Here is a 22,294-nt window from a genome sequence, read left to right on the forward strand (position 1 = left end):
GAATGACATCGCAATGACGTTGCTTGCGCAGTGATCTAGGCTCGGCCGGCAGTAGGGCAGGGCAGAGTGCATGGGCCTGCGAGGCTACTATGCAGGTGCGAGATCTTGGTTGGGTATATGGACATGTCAGCACACATTATCCATGTCAGTCATAGCAGGAGGACACTATAAGCAGCAGAGAGGAGGGACAGACGCTGCAGCGAGGACACCTATAGAACCAGACCACTCTAAGGCCGGTTTCACACATCCGGCTTTTTGCCGTTTTGCCGGATGCGGCGCTCTCCCGTACAGTTAATACAGTACAGTGACAGCGCTGTAACTTCCGGGTCACATGCGCCGGTCACATGACAGCATGTGACCGGCGCTTGTTGCGCTGTCACTGTACTGTATTAACTGTACAGGAGAGCGCCGCATCCGGCAAAACGGCAAAAAGCCGGATGTGTGAAACCGGCCTAATTTACATCCAGCGCGGGGGCTTATCAAATGGTATTTTGGGGGTCTACAGGGGGAGTCAGGCGCTGATAGACACATTTGTAGAATGCAGCAAAAGAACAGTTAATGGTGGTGGCATTTGTTCATAGGCGCAAAGACTTGACAGGTTCCCTTTAAACACATCCAATTGTGGAAAACATTATTCTAACATCTATTGATTAAAAAACAAAATCTTATGCATTACTTGCCCCTCCTGTCTAGAGCTACTGCTCCCTCTACTGCCCTTGGCTCGTTTGTCTGCAGTGTTGGTCACATCAACAGCACTGCAGCCAATCTGTGAGCTCAGTGGCTCTCTGTGTAGACAGTACAAGTTGCTGAATGCCATGGAGCTCGCTGATGAGCTGCAGCACCGACCTCCCTTTGATTGCGCTGCAGCCAAACAGACCAGGGCATCATCGGATTGCGGCCATTGGACAATAGGGTGAGTTTTTCTTTTTAGAACTGCTAAAGTTTTACTTAAGTTTTCTGAAAGGGGGAAACTCTTAACCCTTGTCTGGTACCATGGGGTCTATGTAACCCTGAGAAGATTGGTACAACTGGTGGTTGTTTTTTTTTTCCATGGTATCAGACAAGGGTTGAATCCATATTGGAAGTACAGTAACAGTGCTCCGCTATAGAAGCCTTTACAAAAAGGAGGGCGACGCTGGGTGTGGGTGATGTATGGTGTATACAGGCTGCGGATTACCCTGGGGTACGCTATTTATAAAGGCTCTGATCAATGCTTCCTCAATGGGCGTCTGACCCCCTCACCCCCCCCCGGCCCCTCTTATCGGTGCTATTGGGGGGAGGTGGTCGGGTTCTCTGGGCGCAGCACTGCCCAAGGCCTAGAACTGGACTCCTTATTCCACATGGTGACCCGTTCGAGCCGGCCTCCAATGGTCACACGCCAGGGCTACCATCTTGACTTTTTTTCTTCTGAACCGCTTTTCAAAAAATTACGACAGAATATTTTTTTTACAGATGCATAGAAAAATCCCTCTTTGTACAGTGTTAGCCAGTAGAAATAAAAAAACTGTTTAAAAGAACTGAAGTCCTCAGTGGTTGATACCTTTTTAATGGCGAACTGAAAAGTTGGTAATAGCAAGCTTTCCAGACTACTCCTCTTGCCATAGTGATCGTTCTGCTTCACATAACTTGTCTTATTTACTGCTCCATTCTATGTCTTGTGTATAAATATGGGACTCTTCAGATTGTGTTATACTGAGCCTGATGAAGAGACCTGAGTAGTCTGGAAAGCTTGCAATTATTACCATCTTTTCAGTTAGCCATTAAAAGGGATCAACCACTGAGGACTTCAGTTCTTTTAAACAATTTTTTAGAAAAATCCCATAATCAGTGATTTATAAATGCTTTATGTACAGCCCATAATTCTAAGCCATCAGCTGCGGTCACTGTAAGATACAGATTGTGGGATGAGTTCATTGTGTTTCTTCAGCTTCACAATGTCACTGAGCCTATATTTTACTGACCGCGGAAAAAGACCAACTTTACACTGTCCTGGAATTTGTCCCACAGCTCTGGGCCCAGTGGGGGGCACAGGGTCTGTACTGGGTGGGCTCAGCCCCCGCCTAATCCCGCCTGAGCAGGTCACACTGGCCCCACATTACAGCATGGAGAAATGTGTGGGCAGCACTGCGGGTTGTTTTTTTTTTTTTTTAATACTGGCTCAGAAGTTAGCTGTGCAGTATTAACTCGTCCAAGAGCTCCGGAGCTGCAGTCACCCCGGAGTGCTCCCTTGTGTGGGTGACAGGGGCGCCCGGCCCCACCTGAGGTAACTTTCCGGCCAGCTGTGCACGGAGCATGTGTGGGGATGTGCCGGAAGGGGGCGGCACTGAGCATCAGTCTCCTCCAAAGTCGGGAGGAAAGTGCTGAGGAATGACGCACGGTCCTGTGCCCGGGAGCACAAATACGGAACCAGAGGCCGGGGCACACGGCGCGGCTGCTCCTGGAGCCCAGCACGGCGGCTGCACCGCCTCCTCCTCTGCTGAGCAGCTCGGCGTGGTCCGCCGGAGGATATGAGGCTGCCGCCCCTCTCGTCTGCTTCCTGCCACGGCTGCTAGTCACAGCTCTGCATCTACAGGCGGAGGGCAGCAGTGCGGGATGCGGTGCCTGTGCCCTGAGCATGTCCAGGGATCACCGCAACTCCACACTGCAAGAAGCTGCGCTCAAAGACCTCATCCTGGTGAAAGGTACCGTGCCGTGTAGTGCCGCCCCCCCCCCCCCCCCGTGTGCCGTGTAGTGCTGCCCCCCCCCCGTGTGCCGTGTAGTGCTGCCCCCCCCCCCCCGTGTGCCGTGTAGTGCTTGCCCCCCCCCCGTGTGCCGTGTAGTGCTGCCCCCCCCCCCGTGTGCCGTGTAGTGCTGCCCCCCCGTGTGCCGTGTAGTGCTGCCCCACCCCCGTGTGCCGTGTAGTGCTGCCCCCCCCCCGTGTGCCGTGTAGTGCTGCCCCCCCCCCGTGTGCCGTGTAGTGCTGCCCCCCCCCCGTGTGCCGTGTAGTGCTACCCCCGTGTGCCGTGTAGTGCTGCCCCCCCCCCCCGTGTGCCGTGTAGTGCTGCCCCCCCCCCGTGTGCCGTGTAGTGCTGCCCCCCCCCGTGTGCCGTGTAGTGCTGCCCCCCCCCGTGTGCCGTGTAGTGCTACCCCCCCCCGTGTGCCGTGTAGTGCTGCCCCCCCCCGTGTGCCGTGTAGTGCTACCCCCCCGTGTGCCGTGTAGTGCTGCCCCCCCCCGTGTGCCGTGTAGTGCTGCCCCCCCCGTGTGCCGTGTAGTTCTACCCCCCCGTGTGCCGTGTAGTGCTGCCCCCCCCCGTGTGCCGTGTAGTGCTGCCCCCCCCCCCCCCCGTAGTGCTCCCTGAAGTACTCTCCCCCACTGTATTCCTTTCCTCCCTACTCCTGGTCCCCCTATAGTGCTCCCCCCCGCCCATGCCATGTAGTGGTGTGTCCCCCTGTAGGCTGTGTAGTGGTGCGCCTCCTGTGTGTGCTGTGTCCTCCTGTAGTGCTGCCCCCCCCCCCCGTAGTGCTCCCTGAAGTACTGTCCCCCACTGTATTCCTTTCCTCCCTACTCCTGGTCCCCCTATAGTGCTCCCCCCGCCCATGCCATGTAGTTGTGTCCCCCTGTAGTGCTTCCCCACTGTATGCTGTGTAGTGGTGCGCTTCCTGTGGTGCTGTGTAGCGGGGTGTCCCCCCGTGTGCACTGTAATGCTGCCCCCCTGTAGTGCTCCCTGAAGTACTGAACCCCACTGTATTCCTAAACTCCCTCCCTACTCCTGGTCCCCCCCTATAGTGCTGCCCCCCTGACTAAGTTTTGGGATTACTTTATGGGGTGCATTAGTCTGGCATGGCATTCCTGGGTCTCTGTGACCAGCCTGTGCCACGGCTCTTAGTAGCTGCTCACTGGCACCTGACAATTGGTTGTGTGTATAACTTCTTTGCAGTCAGGTCCTTGCAGTGGCCTGGCATGTAGTGGGTGGTTAGGTGGGCACATTTCTGGGCTATGTAGTGTGTATGATAGCCTCTGCGCTTCACCGTTCTAGAAAAGCTTTCTCCAGGCTCCACGATGTACAGGGAAGTTGGATTTATCACAATGCACACATGGCCCTGAAGGGTTAATGAGACAAGCAGGTCTGCTCCATCTGTAGAGCGGGCTGAATTGCTGTATGCCCGTGGTGCCGTTTTGTCTCAATCATGCCCATACACACAGGACTTGGTACTGGGGCAGTGTGCATACGGTGCAGCACATGACCTCATCACACAAGAACTTTGGGCTGGTTCTTCTGTTTCTCCAGTTCATGGTTTGGGTGAGGTTTAGGCGGAAACTTAGCACAGAGTTTCCAGACTTGAGACTGCTGAGCGCTGTGCTTCACAGAACGGATGTGCCTCCCTCTTCGGAGAATCCTCCCCCCGAGTCTTGGTAAATTTAGAAGTGGCAGCTCTTGGCACTCTGTACATGTGCCCCTTTGCCCCTGTGAACGGTGTTCTAGGAAACACTGAGCGCACTGTGCTTTGTTGTACGCCTGCCCAGAGTCCAGAGATAACTGACGGCACGGGCACTGTGGGGACTGTGCGGTGGTGATTGTCCAGCCCAGGTGGTCAGTCTGTGCTCGTCATTCTGTGCCCAGCCATTGCGAATGTTACCTGCTACGCCAGTGCATAACCCTGCTGATCTGGCATGCATGTAATCGATAATCTCCCACAAGTGGGATTATATTCCTGTGTCTGGTGGGGCTGGGGAAGGATGCAGTAGTGTCTGGCCAGGCTCATCAGTGGATCCTACAGAGAGGCGCTGACTTTAGCCTTCTGTATATGGAGTCCACAGTGCTGTTTGGTTCTTGGCATTAATCACTGTGCTTACTGTGCCCACCCTGCTTTTTCCCCATTTGTGTAGGGTGATGTGCTGCTGACAGTAATGGAAACTGTAGAGAGGGACCAAAGGAACGATCGTGTGTGAAGTCATAATAGTAACATATAAGTAAAGGAGGGCGGCACGACTTGCTATATTGATGATCGGCTCTCATCATGGGTAGTTTATCTGCCTGTGAAAAACAAATCTGTAGGGTCCGCAAATGCAAAATCCGTATTAAATTTCCCTGTGTTTTCTGTAAGTTATCTGCACTAAGCACATGTCTGTATCTGCACGGAGAGGGAACGAATGTGAATGTGCCGTCTGAAGAGGAAAGTGCAATGGACATCTGCTTGTATGGAACACCTTGTTTGGATTCAGCCGACATGATCTATGTATTACTGTTCTTAGGCTATGTGCCCATGCTGCTGAAAATGCGCGGATTTTAGCGCGGATTTCTCGCGGAAAAGCTGCGGATTTCCCGAAAATCTGCAGCACTGGCACTTCCCAGCCATTTCTATGGCATTTTGGAAATGCTGTGCCCACGCTGCGGATTTTTTCGCAGCGGATTTTGGTCCGGAAAAATCTGCAACATGTCAATTATTGTAGCGGATTTTCACCCGGATTTTGGCTTTAAAATTGGGGAAAAAAAACAAACGCGGCAAATCCACGGTAAATCCGCGGCAAATTCGCACCTTTGAAAAGGTGCGGATTTTGATGCAGAAAAATCCGCAGCTACTTTCTCCCGTGGACACATAGCCTTAAAGCAACATCTGCACTTATCAAAAACTATAGGAAGTCCTGAAAGTCAAGTCTTGCTTAGATTTTTACTACATTGACATGCTGCATAGGCCAAATCCGTAGCTTTGGGCAATGTACCTTGTAGGTTTTCTCTACATTTAGGCTATGTGCCCACGCTGCGGAAAATGCGCGGATTTTGGCGCCGATTTCTCGCGGAAAAGCCGCGGATTTCCCGAAAATCTGCAGCTCAGGCACTTCCCAGCCATTTCTATGGCATTTTGGAAATGCTGTGCCCACGCTGCGGATTTTTCCGCAGCGGATTTTGATCCGGAAAAATCTGCAACATGTCAATTATTGTTGCGGATTTTCATCCGGATTTTGGCTTTAAAATTGGAGAAAGAAAAAAAATCCAAGGCAAATCCGCACCTTTGAAAAGGTGCGGTTTTTGCGGGAAAGCTGCGGATTTTGATGCAGAAAAATCCGCAGCTACATTCTCTCGTGGACACATAGCCTTAGTGGATGAGATTTTGTCTGGGCAGATATATTGCTCAGATACAGTTAGGTCCAGAAATATTTGGACAGTGACACAATTTTCGCGAGTTGGGCTCTGCATGCCACCACATTGGATTTGAAATGAAACCTCTACAACAGAATTCAAGTGCAGATTGTAACGTTTAATTTGACGGTTTGAACAAAAATATCTGATAGAAATTGTAGGAATTGTACACATTTCTTTACAAACACTCCACATTTTAGGAGGTCAAAAGTAATTGGACAAATAAACCAAACCCAAACAAAATTATTTTTATTTTCAATATTTTGTTGCGAATCCTTTGGAGGCAATCACTGCCTTAAGTCTGGAACCCATGGACATCACCAAACGCTGGGTTTCCTCCTTCTTAATGCTTTGCCAGGCCTTTACAGCCGCAGCCTTCAGGTCTTGCTTGTTTGTGGGTCTTTCCGTCTTAAGTCTGGATTTGAGCAAGTGAAATGCATGCTCAATTGGGTTAAGATCTGGTGATTGACTTGGCCGTTGCAGAATGTTCCACTTTTTTGCACTCATGAACTCCTGGGTAGCTTTGGCTGTATGCTTGGGGTCATTGTCCATCTGTACTATGAAGCGCCGTCCGATCAACTTTGCTGCATTTGGCTGAATCTGGGCTGAAAGTATATCCCGGTACACTTCAGAATTCATCCGGCTACTCTTGTCTGCTGTTATGTCATCAATAAACACAAGTGACCCAGTGCCATTGAAAGCCATGCATGCCCATGCCATCACGTTGCCTCCACCATGTTTTACAGAGGATGTGGTGTGCCTTGGATCATGTGCCGTTCCCTTTCTTCTCCAAACTTTTTTCTTCCCATCATTCTGGTACAGGTTGATCTTTGTCTCATCTGTCCATAGAATACTTTTCCAGAACTGAGCTGGCTTCATGAGGTGTTTTTCAGCAAATTTAACTCTGGCCTGTCTATTTTTGGAATTGATGAATGGTTTACATCTAGATGTGAACCCTTTGTATTTACTTTCATGGAGTCTTCTCTTTACTGTTGACTTAGAGACAGATACACCTACTTCACTGAGAGTGTTCTGGACTTCAGTTGATGTTGTGAACGGGTTCTTCTTCACCAAAGTAAGTATGCGGCGATCATCCACCACTGTTGTCATCCGTGGACGCCAAGGCCTTTTTGAGTTCCCAAGCTCACCAGTCAATTCCTTTTTTTCTCAAAGTACCCGACTGTTGATTTTGCTACTCCAAACATGTCTGCTATCTCTCTGATGGATTTTTTCTTTTTTTTCAGCCTCAGGATGTTCTGCTTCACCTCAATTGAGAGTTCCTTAGACCGCATGTTGTCTGGTCACAGCAACAGCTTCCAAATGCAAAACCACACACCTGTAATCCACCCCAGACCTTTTAACTACTTCATTGATTACAGGTTAACGAGGGAGACTCCTTCAGAGTAAATTGCAGCCCTTAGAGTCCCTTGTCCAATTACTTTTGGTCCCTTGAAAAAGAGGAGGCTATGCATTACAGAGCTATGATTCCTAAACCCTTTCTCCGATTTGGATGTGAAAACTCTCATATTGCAGCTGGGAGTGTGCACTTTCAGCCCATATTATATATATATATAATTGTATTTCTGAACATGTTTTTGTAAACAGCTAAAATAACAAAACTTGTGTCACTGTCCAAATATTTCTGGCCCTGACTGTATCTATGTAAAAGCAGAAGGCCGGTGGTGACCTTGTATGTAGTATGGCGGAGTGAATGCCATTATGTTGGATAGAAGTGATCGTGGTCCTGGTCAGTTCCCAGGGTCCAGGTAACATTGTGACTGGCAATGACAGTGGCTTCATGTTCATGGCTGACGGTGCTGGCTTACAGGAAGAAGGACTGGTCTCGCATGGTCAGTTTCTTTCCAAACCAGCGCCTAGCTGCATTCCCCATAGTCTAGCACCCAAGTAATTTGGGGCCAGCTGGAATAATAACCCCACCGTCAGTTGAGAAAGTGATTGTTAGATTTATTATTTTAGCACAAATGGAGCTGAAGTCTCCTCATGTTCTGCATAGACCTCTGCATAGTGAATGATGACTTTGGGCAGCCTTTTTAATTGATTACCCTTCCAAAAATACTTTGTGAATCTGACTGTTTTGGTTCAGTTGGGTCCATGAGCTCAGATCTGGGTTCTAAATTTGAGTCGCTGGACCCATTCAGCAACGCTCTTTCCAAAGACCCATTGAAATCAACAGAGCTCCGGTCATTGTTGTCAGACTGGTAGAAACTGTATAGAGCCCCTTTTTGTTCTGGGTGGTCCAGGGCTATGCCCTCCCTCACAATGACCAGAGTTGCTGGCAATTCTCCAGGTGGTATATGAAGGTTTCTGTCTCAGTGACCGAAAGTCCTAGAGCCCGTGGTTTCACAATCGGTCTCAAACATTAAGATCACTCCTGACCAAACGATAATAGGCGTGTTATTCTATGAGTAGAGCGTGGCCAATGTGCAGGGCATCCCTTCTTGTGCCTCTGTGGCCCTGGCCTCTGTATTCTTCCAGCAGACATTATGGGACCTGAGGAGAGCACTGTGCAGAGGAGCACTTCAGTGGTGGATGCTCACAAAGACCCCTGTCTATACTGTGGAGCTTCACCCGCTGCTCTGTGACCTAACACCCAGCTCTGGATGAAACCAGTAACTGTAACCTCCCTCCAGCCTCCAAGATAAATCTGTACCAATAACTATGAAATATACTTACTAATGCATGCGTCTGCGATTGTACGGTCACCAGTGGCCCTCACGTGTCTAAATTACTATAAGAAATGACCAAAGTAATAACACGTCTTGATTATATTCTCTCCTTGTCACAATGATGGAGCTTCTTTTCTTATAACCTTGTGTTGTGTGGTGTTCCTCTGCTATTCCTCCTGGGAATCTTTGATTTTACAACTGGGTGATACCATTTCCTTGGTTTCCGACCGTATAGACACATCGTCAGCAGTGATCAGACTATGTCATTGTGTAGGGCCATGCTCCAAACGTTACCAAGCTCTCAGTTCAGTCATGCATCTCTAGGGTAGTAAGGCTGCAGCTGCATCTTAGTTTTTTATGGTTGAATGTCGACTTAAAGGGGTATTTCCATCTCAAAGATCTTCTCCCAATATGTATTAGGTGTAGTAATGATAGCAAATACCACCAATTAGAAATTTATATTTCTTATAATAACGGTTTCCTTTTTTCATGTGCAGGGCATTGCAGGAACTTGTCTTGATATTTGTATAATTGATCAGCGCTGGTTCATGGGTGGGCCACATTGCACTGTATAAAATTTTGTGGTGGTTCCATGTTGACATAAAACTGGCAGATAAGTGTTTCCCTGTAAGCGACTTTTAGCCATAACCGTAATGGTAATGAAATGGCGCCGTGGACTCCTAGCTTTACACACGAGACTAATCCAGAATTAAATTGATCACCTATCCACAAGATAAGTGGTGGCTTACTGATCCTTGGGGGTCCCATGCAGGAGCACTGTAGATCGGTCGGCCCTCCAGCGATCTAGCGGTTACCAGTCTCACAAGCTTCGCACAGGATGAGTTCGGCCTGCAGTGTTTCCCATGCGTGCGTAGTCTGTGGACGTGGCCTGATAACTGTAAAGTACAGCCAGTTTTAGTATGAAGTTCACTGAACTGTCATTTTCATTGTGCACGTCCTGGGCAAGATTGTCACCTCCTTAGTAAACATGTAAGGGTTTTATTACTTTATGGTACTGGAAGTGTTGACATTTCTTGATCTAAAAATTGATGGTGTTCAGATGAAAAGGAAATGATAGGTTAGAAATCCTGTTGACTGCTAGTGCCTCCAAGTCTTGCTGCCCGGCTGTGCTTCAGTCCTTTGTCCTCACGTAGTCTCTGTGACCTGCTATGCCGTTTTGTTTGCTAGATTTCCTAATAGTTGGCATTATATTTATATTTCTTCATACAATCTTTCTAGTCATGGATAATTCAAGGAAATGTGTCAATCCAGACTAAGGGTCCTTCTACAAGGACATGTAAATTGCCCATATAGGCAGCAATTAAGTGCGTCCAAGGCTATGTGCGCACGTTGCGTCCAGTACCTTGCAGAAATGAACGCACCCTCTGGCAGAATTTGTCATTGCCAAATTTGGTTTTGACCACCTAAACGCTGGAAATACGCAAGCGTTTTTATATCATTTAGCCGCGTTTTGACCGCGTTTGACATGCTTTTTCTGTGCTTAAATTGAGATGCGTTTTCAATACAAATACACACAAAGTTTGAACATTCAAACAGTTGGAAAAAAATGAAAAAAAAAAAAAAATTACCTTTAACTCATAACTATGATGATTTACCGAAAATGTTTGAGATTTAATAATTGTTTCAAATAAAGTAAAAGTATTGTTTCACTATTTTTTTTAAAGTTGGAATGGATATGAAGGCAAATGGAAACCTCTTGACCTCACTATAATGGCAAAAACGCATGCGTTGTTGTCAAAAAAGCATGCCTTCTGCATCTAAACAAAGCATGTAAAACGCTAGAAATTTCTTTTTTTGAGAATTCTCATTGACTTCAATGTTAGCAAAACCCTGCCAAAATTGCAAAAACAATTGGCATGTTGCTTCTTCAAACGCAGAGGTTTTGACAAATTTTAGGCAACTAAAACGCTGCGTTTTTAAAAGCATTGTGCGCACAAGAAAGCCCTATTTTCCATAGACTGGAAATCAGAAAGCATGCATATTGGCATTAAATCGCTGCAGCTCAAAAAGCTGCGGAAACGCGTGAACAAAGCAAAGTGCGCACATAGTCGAATAGTAACAGGACTTGTTTGTATATCCTAAAATTCCATTTTATTTATTTTTTTAATAATTGCAATTGTGCGATCAGCTGGTTTTTTTTTTTCTCCTCTGATGAACAGTCATTACATGGGGAGGTTCTGCTGACAAACCAAACCTTACACCCCCCAAAAGTTAAACAGATTAGAACTCCCTAAAAACGTTTGGTTTTATTGCTGTTGACACAATTTTTTGGGCAGTTATCTGTTTAAAAGACCATCAAGGCTATGATCACATTAAGGGGAATCTCCCAGCAGGTGTCTATGTAATCTGAGAGGAGAATAATGTAGAGACAGAGACCCTGATTCCAGCAATGTGTCACTTAGTGGGCTGCTTAGTGGTGTTTTTGATAGCTCTGGTACATCCACATTAGGGTAAGTTCACACAGTGCGTTTTTCGCGGCGTGTTTGCGCGTTTTTCAGGTGCGTTTTTGGTCTCAAAACTGCATGACTTTGCTTCCTCAGAAAAGTATGAGTTTTTATTTTTACTGTCCGCACACAACTTTTTTTTTTTTTTTTTTTTTTTTTTTTAGCTGCGTTTTTGAGCTTAAAAAAAAATAAACATGTCAATTCTTTCCTGCGTTTTTGAGTTTTCCCCCCCATGCAATGCATTGGAAAAACGCAGAGATCAAAAACGCACCAAATTGCAGTAAAAACGCATGCGTTTTTTGCCGCGGGTGCGTTTTTAGCGGCCAAAAACGCACAGTCAAGATAACGCAGCATGTGCACATAGCCTAAGACAAAAACTGATTCTATGACTCTTGTGCTGTATATAACCCTGCCCGCTCACCCCAGCAACCTGCTAATCTGGTGAGGGCAGGGTTACACAGATTAGCCTCACTGCTCTGCACGAGACATGTAGTTAGGCAGTGATAATCACTTGCTGTTAAAACGCTGATTCTACTGAAACTACAGAACTCTTCCCAATAAGTGACACATCGCTTTAACAGACCCTTATCCCTTACATTATGCTATTCAGATTAAAAAGCAAAAACCAGCTGACAGATTACCTTACATTTTAATAGAAAACTTGTGGGGTTTTTTTGTTTTTTTTCAAGAATAATCCATTCTTGGAATCAAAGTTCACCTTGTTTGAAAAACTATAAAAATTAAACGTTGCATCAATTTATTTATTTTTTTTCAGGCTTGAAACTTGAGAATATAAAGTTTCAAGTAGATTTCATAACAAATCCATTCCATAATATTTAGATGTTTTCAAGCCTTGTGAAATAACTCACTGAAAACTTTGTCTGAAACACAGATTTCCTATTAAAATAAATAAGTGTGTTCAAGCATTTCTTTTCAAGTGTTTTTCCTGAATTTCAGCTGATCCACTACAAAAAAAAAAGAAACTTGCGAACAATCTTACAGCACACGTGCGCTTCAAATCGCTGCAGAAAGTCCGTAATGAAAAAAAAAAAGCCGATTTTCATGCTCTCTTGAGTGCAGCCCCTCCCATAGACAGAGCGGGGGCTGCATGCAGAGCGCAGGAAAGAAGTGACATGTCACTTCTTAAAACGCGCGCTTCGGGCAGCAGCCGAAGCGCTGCGCTCTAATACGCCACGTGAGCACGTCTCCTACCTAATCTTCATAGATTGTGCTGGGGACGCAGGACGCATGCAGTTGCGCTGCGGTGCAGATAGCAGCGTAACTGCATGCAATTACGCAACGTGCGCACATAGCCTAAGACTGCTCACCACTGATTGCCAGATTGGTTTGTCAGTCTCTGCAAGGAGAAAAGTTTTCCCCTGAGGAATCTGTGTAGTCGCTGGGGACCTGTATGCACAAGACTAGTCAGTGTGGTCCCCAGCACCTTCTCTCCCTGCGTGCATGTACTAGGTAGAGAACCATCACTCATGGGGAGATGTCACGCAAAGGCTGGTGAGAGGGTGTTGGAGACCAGAGTGTGCGGCTCAGTCCTGGTGGCTTTTGCTGTGGATCAGGTAGCAAGTTATCTTCAGTTCTGGTGAGGGCAATCTCTATAAAATGTTTCTCCATGGCTTAGTGTCACAAAAGTTTCAGAGATGTAGGTAAGCAAATTTCTTTCTGACGTAGTGTCTGTGGTTTTCTGTAGGTCTTCAAGGAAACTCCTGAGCTACAGCGTGAAAAGGATTAATCTAAAAACCTGGGATGTTCTTGGAATACTGTACATGGCAACATTTTTTGCTTGTTTTTTAATGGTTTTTGAAAATTCACTATGGGTAAAAACATTTTTTCCTATCCTAGTGGTTGCAATTAGCAGGAATAAGAATGCGTGCTTCATAGTCACCCATCACCTGGAAGTAGTGTTTCTGGTGACTGCAGCAGGAGGAAGACTGGTGAAATCTGTGCCCTGTACATGCTCACAATACAGAAAGTACCCACACTATGTATTGGAGGGCAAGCGGGTCAGAGAAAACAGAATAGTTTTCTAAGTTAACTTGGTGAAGCTTTAGAAAGTTCACTGTAAGATCCTTTGCAAAAGTAGTCAATCCCCAAATCTAGCTCTGAATAAAAGCCAGAGTTCTCTTGACCCACCTTGTGGATCTCCACTCGGAGTCCATATCTGCTGGATCTGATGTTTTGGAACCTGCGAATTTGATCCTAACTGATGGGAATTCTTTAGATTCATGTCATTGTTGCCCAGGTACATTTTCTTGCTAGGAATCTTGTATCTGCCAGTGCACACGCAATGTATACATATCTCGCATTGTATCTGCACTTTTTATCTTAAACACCTTATGTTTATAACATTTTCTGTCTCAAGGGCGTGAATGTTCCTCCATATTGGGAGGCTCCATTTTAAATTGACTGCAGAAATTTAGCTTCAATTCTCATCTTATAGGCAAGCTGGTATTGAGCGAACATTACAATGCAAAATGGGCACAACCAAGATCAGTGATGGGTCATAGGCTTTACTATATAGAGAGAAGGGCTGCACACCAGTGACCGTGCAAGGGGAATCAATGTAAAGCAGAAACTGCTATGTGAATACTGACATGAACAATACAATTGCTATATATAGAAATTAAAGTATGACAATGGAATTTGCATTACTGCCATGAACTAAAGAATAAGGTGAAATTTAGCTATTGAATTGATCAATGCAACAGAGCCCCAACTGGGTTTTTGCACCCAGGTCAGACTTAGAATGGTGTTCCAGACGTCAATTCTTAATTGATTTGTAGTCTTTCGTTTGTGAACCTGACCCTGCCCACACCTATTGCCAGTCCACGTTAGACGCATATATAGCCTGGGTCTCCGCTTCCCATACACAGTAGGGTTTTTTTTTTACTGCAAGAGAGGACACACATTAGCTAGGGACCCCAACGTAAGAGAATACCGTGACGAGGTGTTTGGGCTCTGTTGTATTGATCATTTCAATAGCTAAATGTCTCTTCGGAAGTTCATGGCAGTAATGCAGATTCTATTGTCATACTTCTCACATATAGCTATTGTATTGTTCATGTCAGTATTCACACAGCAGTTTCTGCTTTACATTTATTCCCCTTGCACTGTCACTGCTTTGCAGCCCTTCTCTCTATATAGTGAAGTTTTTTAGGGTTTTTGCACCTAGTTCAGACTTGGATTGGTGTTCCGGACGTTATTTCTTAATTGGGTCACAGGCATTAGCTCTCACAGGTTCCTGAGACGCGTTCCCCAGGTGAAGACTGTGGATGACTCGGGATGCATCAATCTTTTAATGTCAAATCCTTTTGAGCGGAGTATATTCACAATGAGCACTATTCTCCTCTGACCTCATTCACATGACGCGCTGGACATTTTTCAACTTTTTTTTGTTGTGAGGGATGTTGCTGAGGGCACAGATAAAATAAAAAACAATGCGTGCCTAATAGGATTTGGGGGGGAGGGGGCTGATTCCTTTTCCCTTCTATGACCGGTGATGCAGCGGAACGTACTGGCCTCCACGCGTGTACTTGTTTCCGATATCTGGTGCTATACTTAATGAGATTTCTTTTTGTTTTTCAGCTGAATTGGAGTTTGTGCAGATAATTATCATAATCGTGGTTATAACGGTGATGGTGGTTGTGATCGTCTGCCTTCTCAATCATTATAAACTCTCCACGTGGTCCTTCACTAACCGACAAAGCCAAAGCAGAAGACAGGAAGAAGTTCTCCAGCCGGTGAGTTTTCCTTCTCTCTGCAGTTGAATATGTGGCAGTGTTTGTAGAACATACACACACACACAAAAAGTAAAACCTATGAATTTGAGGGTCCTCTAAGGCCTTGTGCGCACTAGGCGTTTTTGCTGCGTTTTTAGTGGCGTTTTTTACGGCGTTTTTGTGCTGAAAACGCAGTGACATTGCTTCCCCAGCAATGTTTAGGGGTTTTCAGAAGTGCTGTCCGCACACAGCGTTTTTTGTAGCTGCGTTTTTGTGGTGACCACAAAAATGCAGCATGTCAATTATTTCTGCGTTTTTGACCCATTGAGTTCAATGAGATGTTCAACAACACAATGAAAAACGCATATAGCTGCATTTCTATGACTAAAAACGCAGCTATAAACGCAAGGGGTGGGCAGTAAAGTGACGTGTACAGGAAGAGGATTCCTTCTGTTGGTAAACACAGAAGCATGAATCCTCCCGGTACCGTCACCGCTGCGTCCACAACCCGCCCGGTGCCATGTCAGCTCCGTGCAGCGCCATGTCTGGGCGGGAGGTGGAGGTAGCGGCGAAAACAAAAGTGAACAGTAGAAAAAAAGTCATATATACTCACCTGTCTGCAGGGTCCCGGTGCCATGCCCGCTCCCATCTCCTCCCGGTACCGCCGCTCTGGCTGTGTGCAGTCTTCCTGGGGCACGCACGAAGCTTGCAGGACCTGGCAGTGGATCACCTGATGCAGTCACCTGACGCATCAACTGATCGTAATTCTCGCGGTGTCGCCGGCTTTTTCGCGCCCGGCCGGCTATCAGCTGATCCTGCCGTCAGGGGACTTCATCAGCTGATTACCGGCAGCTCCTGCAGCGATGGGACAGGATCAGACTCTCATCCGATCGCTGCAGGAGCTGCCGGTAATCAGCACAGACGTGAGTATTTATTTATTTTTTTTTGCACTGATGCTTCAGCTGATTGTATAATCGGCTTTTATACAGTCAGCTGATGTGTGATGTGCTTCAGTCCCTTGAACTTAACACATCATCTGATCGCTTTGCCTTCCAGCAAACCGATCAGATGATATTGGATCTGGATTGGACGGCACAGGACCCTGACCCAGGATTACTGCGGAGGGGGGTTCTTTTATTTCAATAAAGATGGAGTCACTAATTGTGTTGTGTTTTATTTCTAATAAAAATATTTTTGTGTTGTGGTTTTTTTTTTTTTTTATCATTACTAGAAATTCATGGTGGCCATGTCTAATATTGGCGTGACACCATGCATTTCGGGCTTAGGGCCAGCTGATAATATACAGTTAGCCCTAACTCCATTATTACCCAGTGAGCCACCCGGCATCAGGGCAGCTGGAAGAGTTGGATACAGCGCCAGAAGATGGCGCTTCTATGAAAGCGCCATTTTCTGGGGTGGCTGCGGACTGCAATTTGCAGTGGGGGTGCCCAGAAAGCATGGGCACTCTGCACTGCGGATTCCAATTCCACTGCCTAGTTGTACCTGGCTGGACTCAAAAATTGGGCGAAGCCTATGTCATTTTTTTTTTTTTAATTATTTCTTGAAATTCATGAATTAAAAAAGGGGCTTCCCTATATTTTTGATTCCCAGCCAGGTACAAATAGGCAGGTGGGGATTGGGGGCAGCCTGTACCTGCCTGCTGTACCTGGCTAGCATACAAAAATATAGCGAAGCCCATGTCCATTTTTTTTTTCTTTTTGGGCAAAAAACTCCTGCATACAGTCCCGGATGGATGATGCTGAGCCTTGTAGTTCTGCAGCTGCTGTCTGCTCTCCTGCATACAATGAACATTTTGAAGAAGGAAATGACATCAGACCTTTTTCTCTTTTTTTTTTTTTTTTTTTTTTTCATCAACAATCTTTAATGGCATTGTGCACTGATTAAAAACGCAGTGAGCAAAAACGCATGTGTTTTTGTCGCGTTTTTTAGCCGCAGGTGCGTTTTTAGAGACAAAAACGCACAACGCAGCGTGAAAAAAACGCCTAGTGTGCACATACCCTAAGTGTAACAGGTCTTCACATTGCGTTTTCCTTAACAGTAAACTCAAAGATGAGATGTTTTATTCCTCCTTGCCTCCTGTATGGGTTTTACCAAAAAATGACCAGTAATTAGTGCAGCAGTCTTCTCACTGAGGTATCGGATTACGTCAGCTGCTCGGAGGTCTATAGAAAGGGGAAGGAGGTAGGACAGAGACTTCCTATCAAAATCACAGGCCACAATGCATCCCATTATAAGTCAACATTGCACTGTTGTGTATCTGTCATGTATCTGGTATTGTCAATTTTGTTTTACAAAGGAAACCACAACACAGATATCCAGGAAATCACATGTTCCGGTAATATCTGTGAACAAATCAAATTGTGACATGCCTTAGTATATTTGTACAGTATAGTGAGAAGACTACAGGTAACTGTGCTTGTACCATAGAGGTTTTGTAGGTGGCGTATCCTTGAAATGACAAATACTAGCCCATTATATTTTGTACGTGCTTGTATGTTAAAAAGCTTAATTCTCTAATAAATCTTTATATTAAACATAAGAAATCCATAGGTATTTCTGCATTTACAAATCCACTCCATCTTGTGCTAATAGTGGTGGAGAATTTGCTGTTTATTTTGCTAACAAACAGCAGAGTATGTAAAATACAAAGTCTTTTTTGTTTATTTTTTATTGCAATGTTTCTCGTGCATACTTTATGCATGTAACCTGTTTTTCTCATGCATCAGTGGAGGTTTCCCAACTATCTCCTATCAGCTGGTGGATGAAACACAGACGGCATACAGGAAACTCGACTGTCCCTTTTTGTATTTCTATTTTTTTCATGGACCTATTTACGTGAGTGAGCGAGTGTTGTCCTGTGAAAAGACCAAAGTAGGACAAGTCTGCTTTTTATTTTTTTTTTTTTTATGAACTGGTGGGTGAATAAAGCCTTCGACAAATAAGATTTTCAAAGAATCTTCCATACAGACCCATGTCACTGACAAATCTATCTGTACAGATGGGAGATGAAGAGACCCAGGATGCTCTGATCTTTATTTCTATACACTGGTGCTGCTTTCATCTTTTATCATTTTCTTCTGAGCTTTGGCTATGACAGTGGAAGCAGAAGAACAGCTTTTTCCATGACAGTGCACTTGTAGAGCTGCTTCTGGCACTGAGGCCCCGCTTTGCTTTTTGTGATGGGCGGCATGTGTCATGTATGACCCAGACAGCTGACTGAACATCGTGCCTCTGCTCTCTAGGCTTCAGGAAAGGCATAGCTGAAGGAGGCAGTCAGCTCTCATTAGGACAGGCAGTGGACAGGATTTTGTGGCGCTCTAGGGGTGTCATTCTGGTGTAGTCCTCTGTACAGTGTGACTTCTGTCCGTGGTTGTCGTATTACCGGCCATTTCAGGACAAGAGCTCCTCTCTAAAACACATAGCTTTCGTTCTCTTTATATTTACATAGTGATCAATGCTGCATGTCGTAGAATCATTACAACGCTTAATGATCGTTTCAATTATGTGTATTTTTCACAATACACGTGTAACTGCACGAAGCACTGCAGATTATGCTGTGCCATTTCTGTATGCTAAGTAACTGGATTTTGTTGCTGGGAAGATATCCGCTGCTTACGTTGACATGGTGCAAACTGCATTACTTGTCAACTACAAATATTTCAAAGGTTTTACATTAATCCACCGCTCCAACTTCCTGACCGCAGAGGATAGTGATGGACTAGAAGACCACGCAGGGGTAAGGCTACTTTCACACATCAGTTTTTTTCCATCAGGTACAATCCGGAAAAAAACGGGTTAAACGGATCCGGTACCGCATCAGGTTTAGCCCCATAGATTTGCATTGTTACCGGATTGTACCTGATGGCTTTGCGTTGCATCCGTTTTTTTTCAGGATGCGGCAAAATTAAAGCGGCGGCCGGAGGCAACGTGTCTTGCAACGTTTTTTTTTGTCCGCCAAAAAAAAAACGCATCGCGCCAGATCCGGCGCGATATGGCGTGTTTTACAATAAAAGCCTATGGACGCCGGATCCGGCGCAATGCGGTAAAAAATGAATGCGGCTGCCGGATCCGTTTTTGTTAACTGCACATGCACCAAATTAAATAAAAAAAACTGATCCATCAAAAAAAAACGGACAAAACGGATGCAAAACGAATCCGGTTTTTTACGCATCCGGCATAACGGATCCGTTAAAAACCGGATCCGGTGGATACGGTTTTACTTTTTATTTTTGCCGGATCCTTTGGATCAGGAAAAAAAAAGGATTGTGCCTGAATGCAGAAAACTGATGTGTGTGAAAGTAGCCTAAGGGTACTTTCACACCTCCGGTTTTTCTTCTGCGGCACAATCCGGCACTTTGCAGGAAAATCGCAACCGGTTTTTTTTGCTGCCGGTTGCGATTTTCCTGCATAGACTTTAATTAGTGCCGCATTGTGCCGCATGGCCTTGCGTTCCATCCGGTTTTTGCCGCATGCGGCAGATTTAGCCGATGCGGCGGCCGGATGGAACGTTGCCTGGCACGTTTTTTCGTGCGGCAAAAAAACCCGCATCGCGCCGCATTCGGCCGATGCGGCGCATCTCTCAATGCATGCCTATGGCGGCCGGATGCGGCGCGATGCGGCAAATACCGCATCCGGCCGCCGCATGCGGTTTTTGCCACTGCGCATGCTCAGTAGCATGCCGCAAGCGGCAAAAACCGGGCGGGCCGCATGGGAAAAACTTATGCAAAGGATGCGGTGTTTTCACCGCATCCGTTGCATAGGCTTCACAGCCGGATTGAGCCGCAGGGCTCAAGCCGGATGTGTGAAAGTAGCCTAAGTGGAACAACTAGTGTCAAGTTGGGGCAGATTCAGGCACAGGAAGCAGAGTTAAAACAACTTTTTAACAATCTAACAAGGTTTTCAATATGCAGCTCTGCAAGGTTTTGTTTTCTTTTTTTATCTAATCAGGTCCAATTCATCCAATGATTTTCATGTTTTGTGACTTGCGTCTCGCAAAGTGAACCGATTCACTTACATTAAAGAGAACCTGTCATCGTGATTAAAGTAAAGGTATGACCATAATAGCACTGTTATCCTGACATTTTAAAAGTTGCCTCTGACGAAATCTGCAGTCTGATTAGGCAATGGAGAACAGTCTTTCTTCCTTCCTTTTGGGTGGCAGTATGGGTAGGGTCTTTAACTGTGCCCTGGTCCCCCTGCGTTTGTATGTGCCTCCTTTTTGAAGTTCACACTGTTTCCCTTGCTGCAGGCAGCGGTTGCACACATGCATATCCCAGTGATCATTAGTACAATGACATTAGTGTCGATGCATGTGCCCTTTCATCTCTCTGCGGTCTTCAGTAAAATGACACTGGTTGTAATGCATTCACAGATTTGGACCTTGGCTTAAGTACAAGCTGAGATCTCAATTTGCAAATGCGCTGCCACGGACATCATTTTGCTGAAGACCACCAGTTGACTGAATTTGATGCTGCCTATAGCAGAGGTGGTGCTGGAGCAAGCTTTGAAAGAGGAGTCGCATACAAACGTGGAGTGGCCGTGTCAAAGCTGAAGACCCTACCCACTGTCCCACCCCAATGCAGAAATGTATATAGCACCAAAACCTGTAATGTGAATTAAACATGAACCAGGCTGCGGATTTCTTCGCTACAAGTATCTATTAAATCAGTTTAACAGGCCCATTCAAACCATACCTTTACTTTAAAGGGAACCTGTCAGCAGAATTTTCGCTATGAAACTAAAAGAATCCCCTTCTGTAGCTCCTGGGCTGCATTCTAGAAAGGTTCCTTTTGCTACTGTGCCCCCTTTTAGACCTAAATAAACACTTTATAAAATCTTGCTGATGGGGTTTTATGGTCACGAGGGCGGGCTGTATTGCGTCTGTTATTCCCCCTCCTGCCGCTGTTCGTTGTCCCCCATTGCCCATTTACATGAGGCCGCCGCCCTCATGTAAAGCAGTGCTCCAGAGGTCTCGCGCATGCCCAGTGGCACTATCGTGGGACTGAGCACTGTGCAAAGCGTGAGCGCTGGTGAGGTTATTGCACAGGCGCGATATTATGGGCGGCGCTGTTAATCATCATCAGCGTCATCCAAGTACCCGCCCATAACCTCGTGCCCGCGCTTTTCTCTCTGCCTCCACCATTATGCACTAGCGCTGGCCATATTATCCACGTTCCCTATTACCTCGGGCACAAGATTATGGGCGGGTACTTGGTTGACGCTGGTGATGACCTTCACAGCGCTGCCCATAATCTCGCGCCTGCGCAATAACCTCACCAGCGCTCACGCTTTGCACAGTGCTCAGTCCCGCGATAGTGCCACTGGGCATGCGCGAGACCTCTGGAGCACTGCTTTACATGAGGGCAGCGGCCTCATGTATGTAAATGAGCAATGGGGGACAGTGTACAGCGGCAGGAGGGGGAATAACTGACGCAATACAGCCCGCCCCCGTGACCATAAAACCACATTAGCATACCAAAAGGTAAGATTTTATAAAGTGTTTATTTAGGTCTGAAAGGGGGGGCCAGTAACAAGATGAACCTTTCTAAAATGCAGCCCAGGAGCTGCAGAAGGGGAATCTTTTAGTTTAATTGCGAAAATTCTGCTGACAGGCTCCTTTTAACATGGTAAATCGTGATGTCAGGTTCTCATTAAGCTGCAGTGAAGCTTCAGCATAGTGCTACAATGTGGTGCATGACATGTCGTGACCAATGTCACACTACAGCCCCTGCGTAACCTAAACCATTCATATAGGGAGCTCAGTGTAGTGCAACTTATTCCTGTGACTGTGCTATAGGGAAACTGCCTGGTATCCTCAGATTACAGCTGAAGCCAAAGTAGGGGTGAGTCAATGTGTCATCCCCTTATCAAGCGTACCTTCTAATAATTATGCATCATCTGAAGCCGATAAACCTTACATTAAAGGTACCGTCACACTAAGCGACGCTCCAGCGATCCTACCAGCAACCTGACCTGGCAGGGATCGCTGAAGCGTCACTACACGGGTTGCTGGTGAGCTGTCAAACAGGCAGATCTCACCAGCAACCAGTGACCAGCCCCCAGCCAGCAGCGACGCGTGGAAGCATGCTGCGCTTGGTAACCTAAGGTAAATATCGGGTAACCAACCAGATATTTACCGTGGTCACCAGTGCACACCGCTTAGCGCTGGCTCCCTGCACTCCTAGCCACAGTACACATCGGGTTAATTACCCGATGTGTAGCCTGGCTATGTGTACAGGGAGCCGGCACTGACAGCGTGAGAGCGGCGG

The 22,294-nt window shown here is 46.2% G+C and overlaps 1 protein-coding gene across 4 annotated transcripts in view; it reads left to right on the plus strand.

Moving 5' to 3' along the window:
* The window catches only part of LDLRAD4 (low density lipoprotein receptor class A domain containing 4), a 345,350-nt gene that overhangs the window by 297,443 nt on the left and 25,613 nt on the right, over window positions 1–22,294 (plus strand). For 2 of the 4 annotated variants that reach the window (XM_075314594.1, XM_075314597.1), the window contains one exon: window positions 14,872–15,026. In XM_075314594.1, coding sequence (XP_075170709.1) covers window positions 14,872–15,026 — 155 coding nt within the window. Of the gene's footprint in view, window positions 1–2,178; window positions 2,264–2,338; window positions 2,682–14,871; window positions 15,027–22,294 lie in introns of those variants that run through there. The other 2 variants (XM_075314596.1, XM_075314595.1) reach the window with 2 other exon arrangements.

The sequence above is a fragment of the Anomaloglossus baeobatrachus genome, chromosome 6 (genome assembly GCF_048569485.1).
Source record: "Anomaloglossus baeobatrachus isolate aAnoBae1 chromosome 6, aAnoBae1.hap1, whole genome shotgun sequence".
NCBI classification, from domain to species: domain Eukaryota; kingdom Metazoa; phylum Chordata; class Amphibia; order Anura; family Aromobatidae; genus Anomaloglossus; species Anomaloglossus baeobatrachus.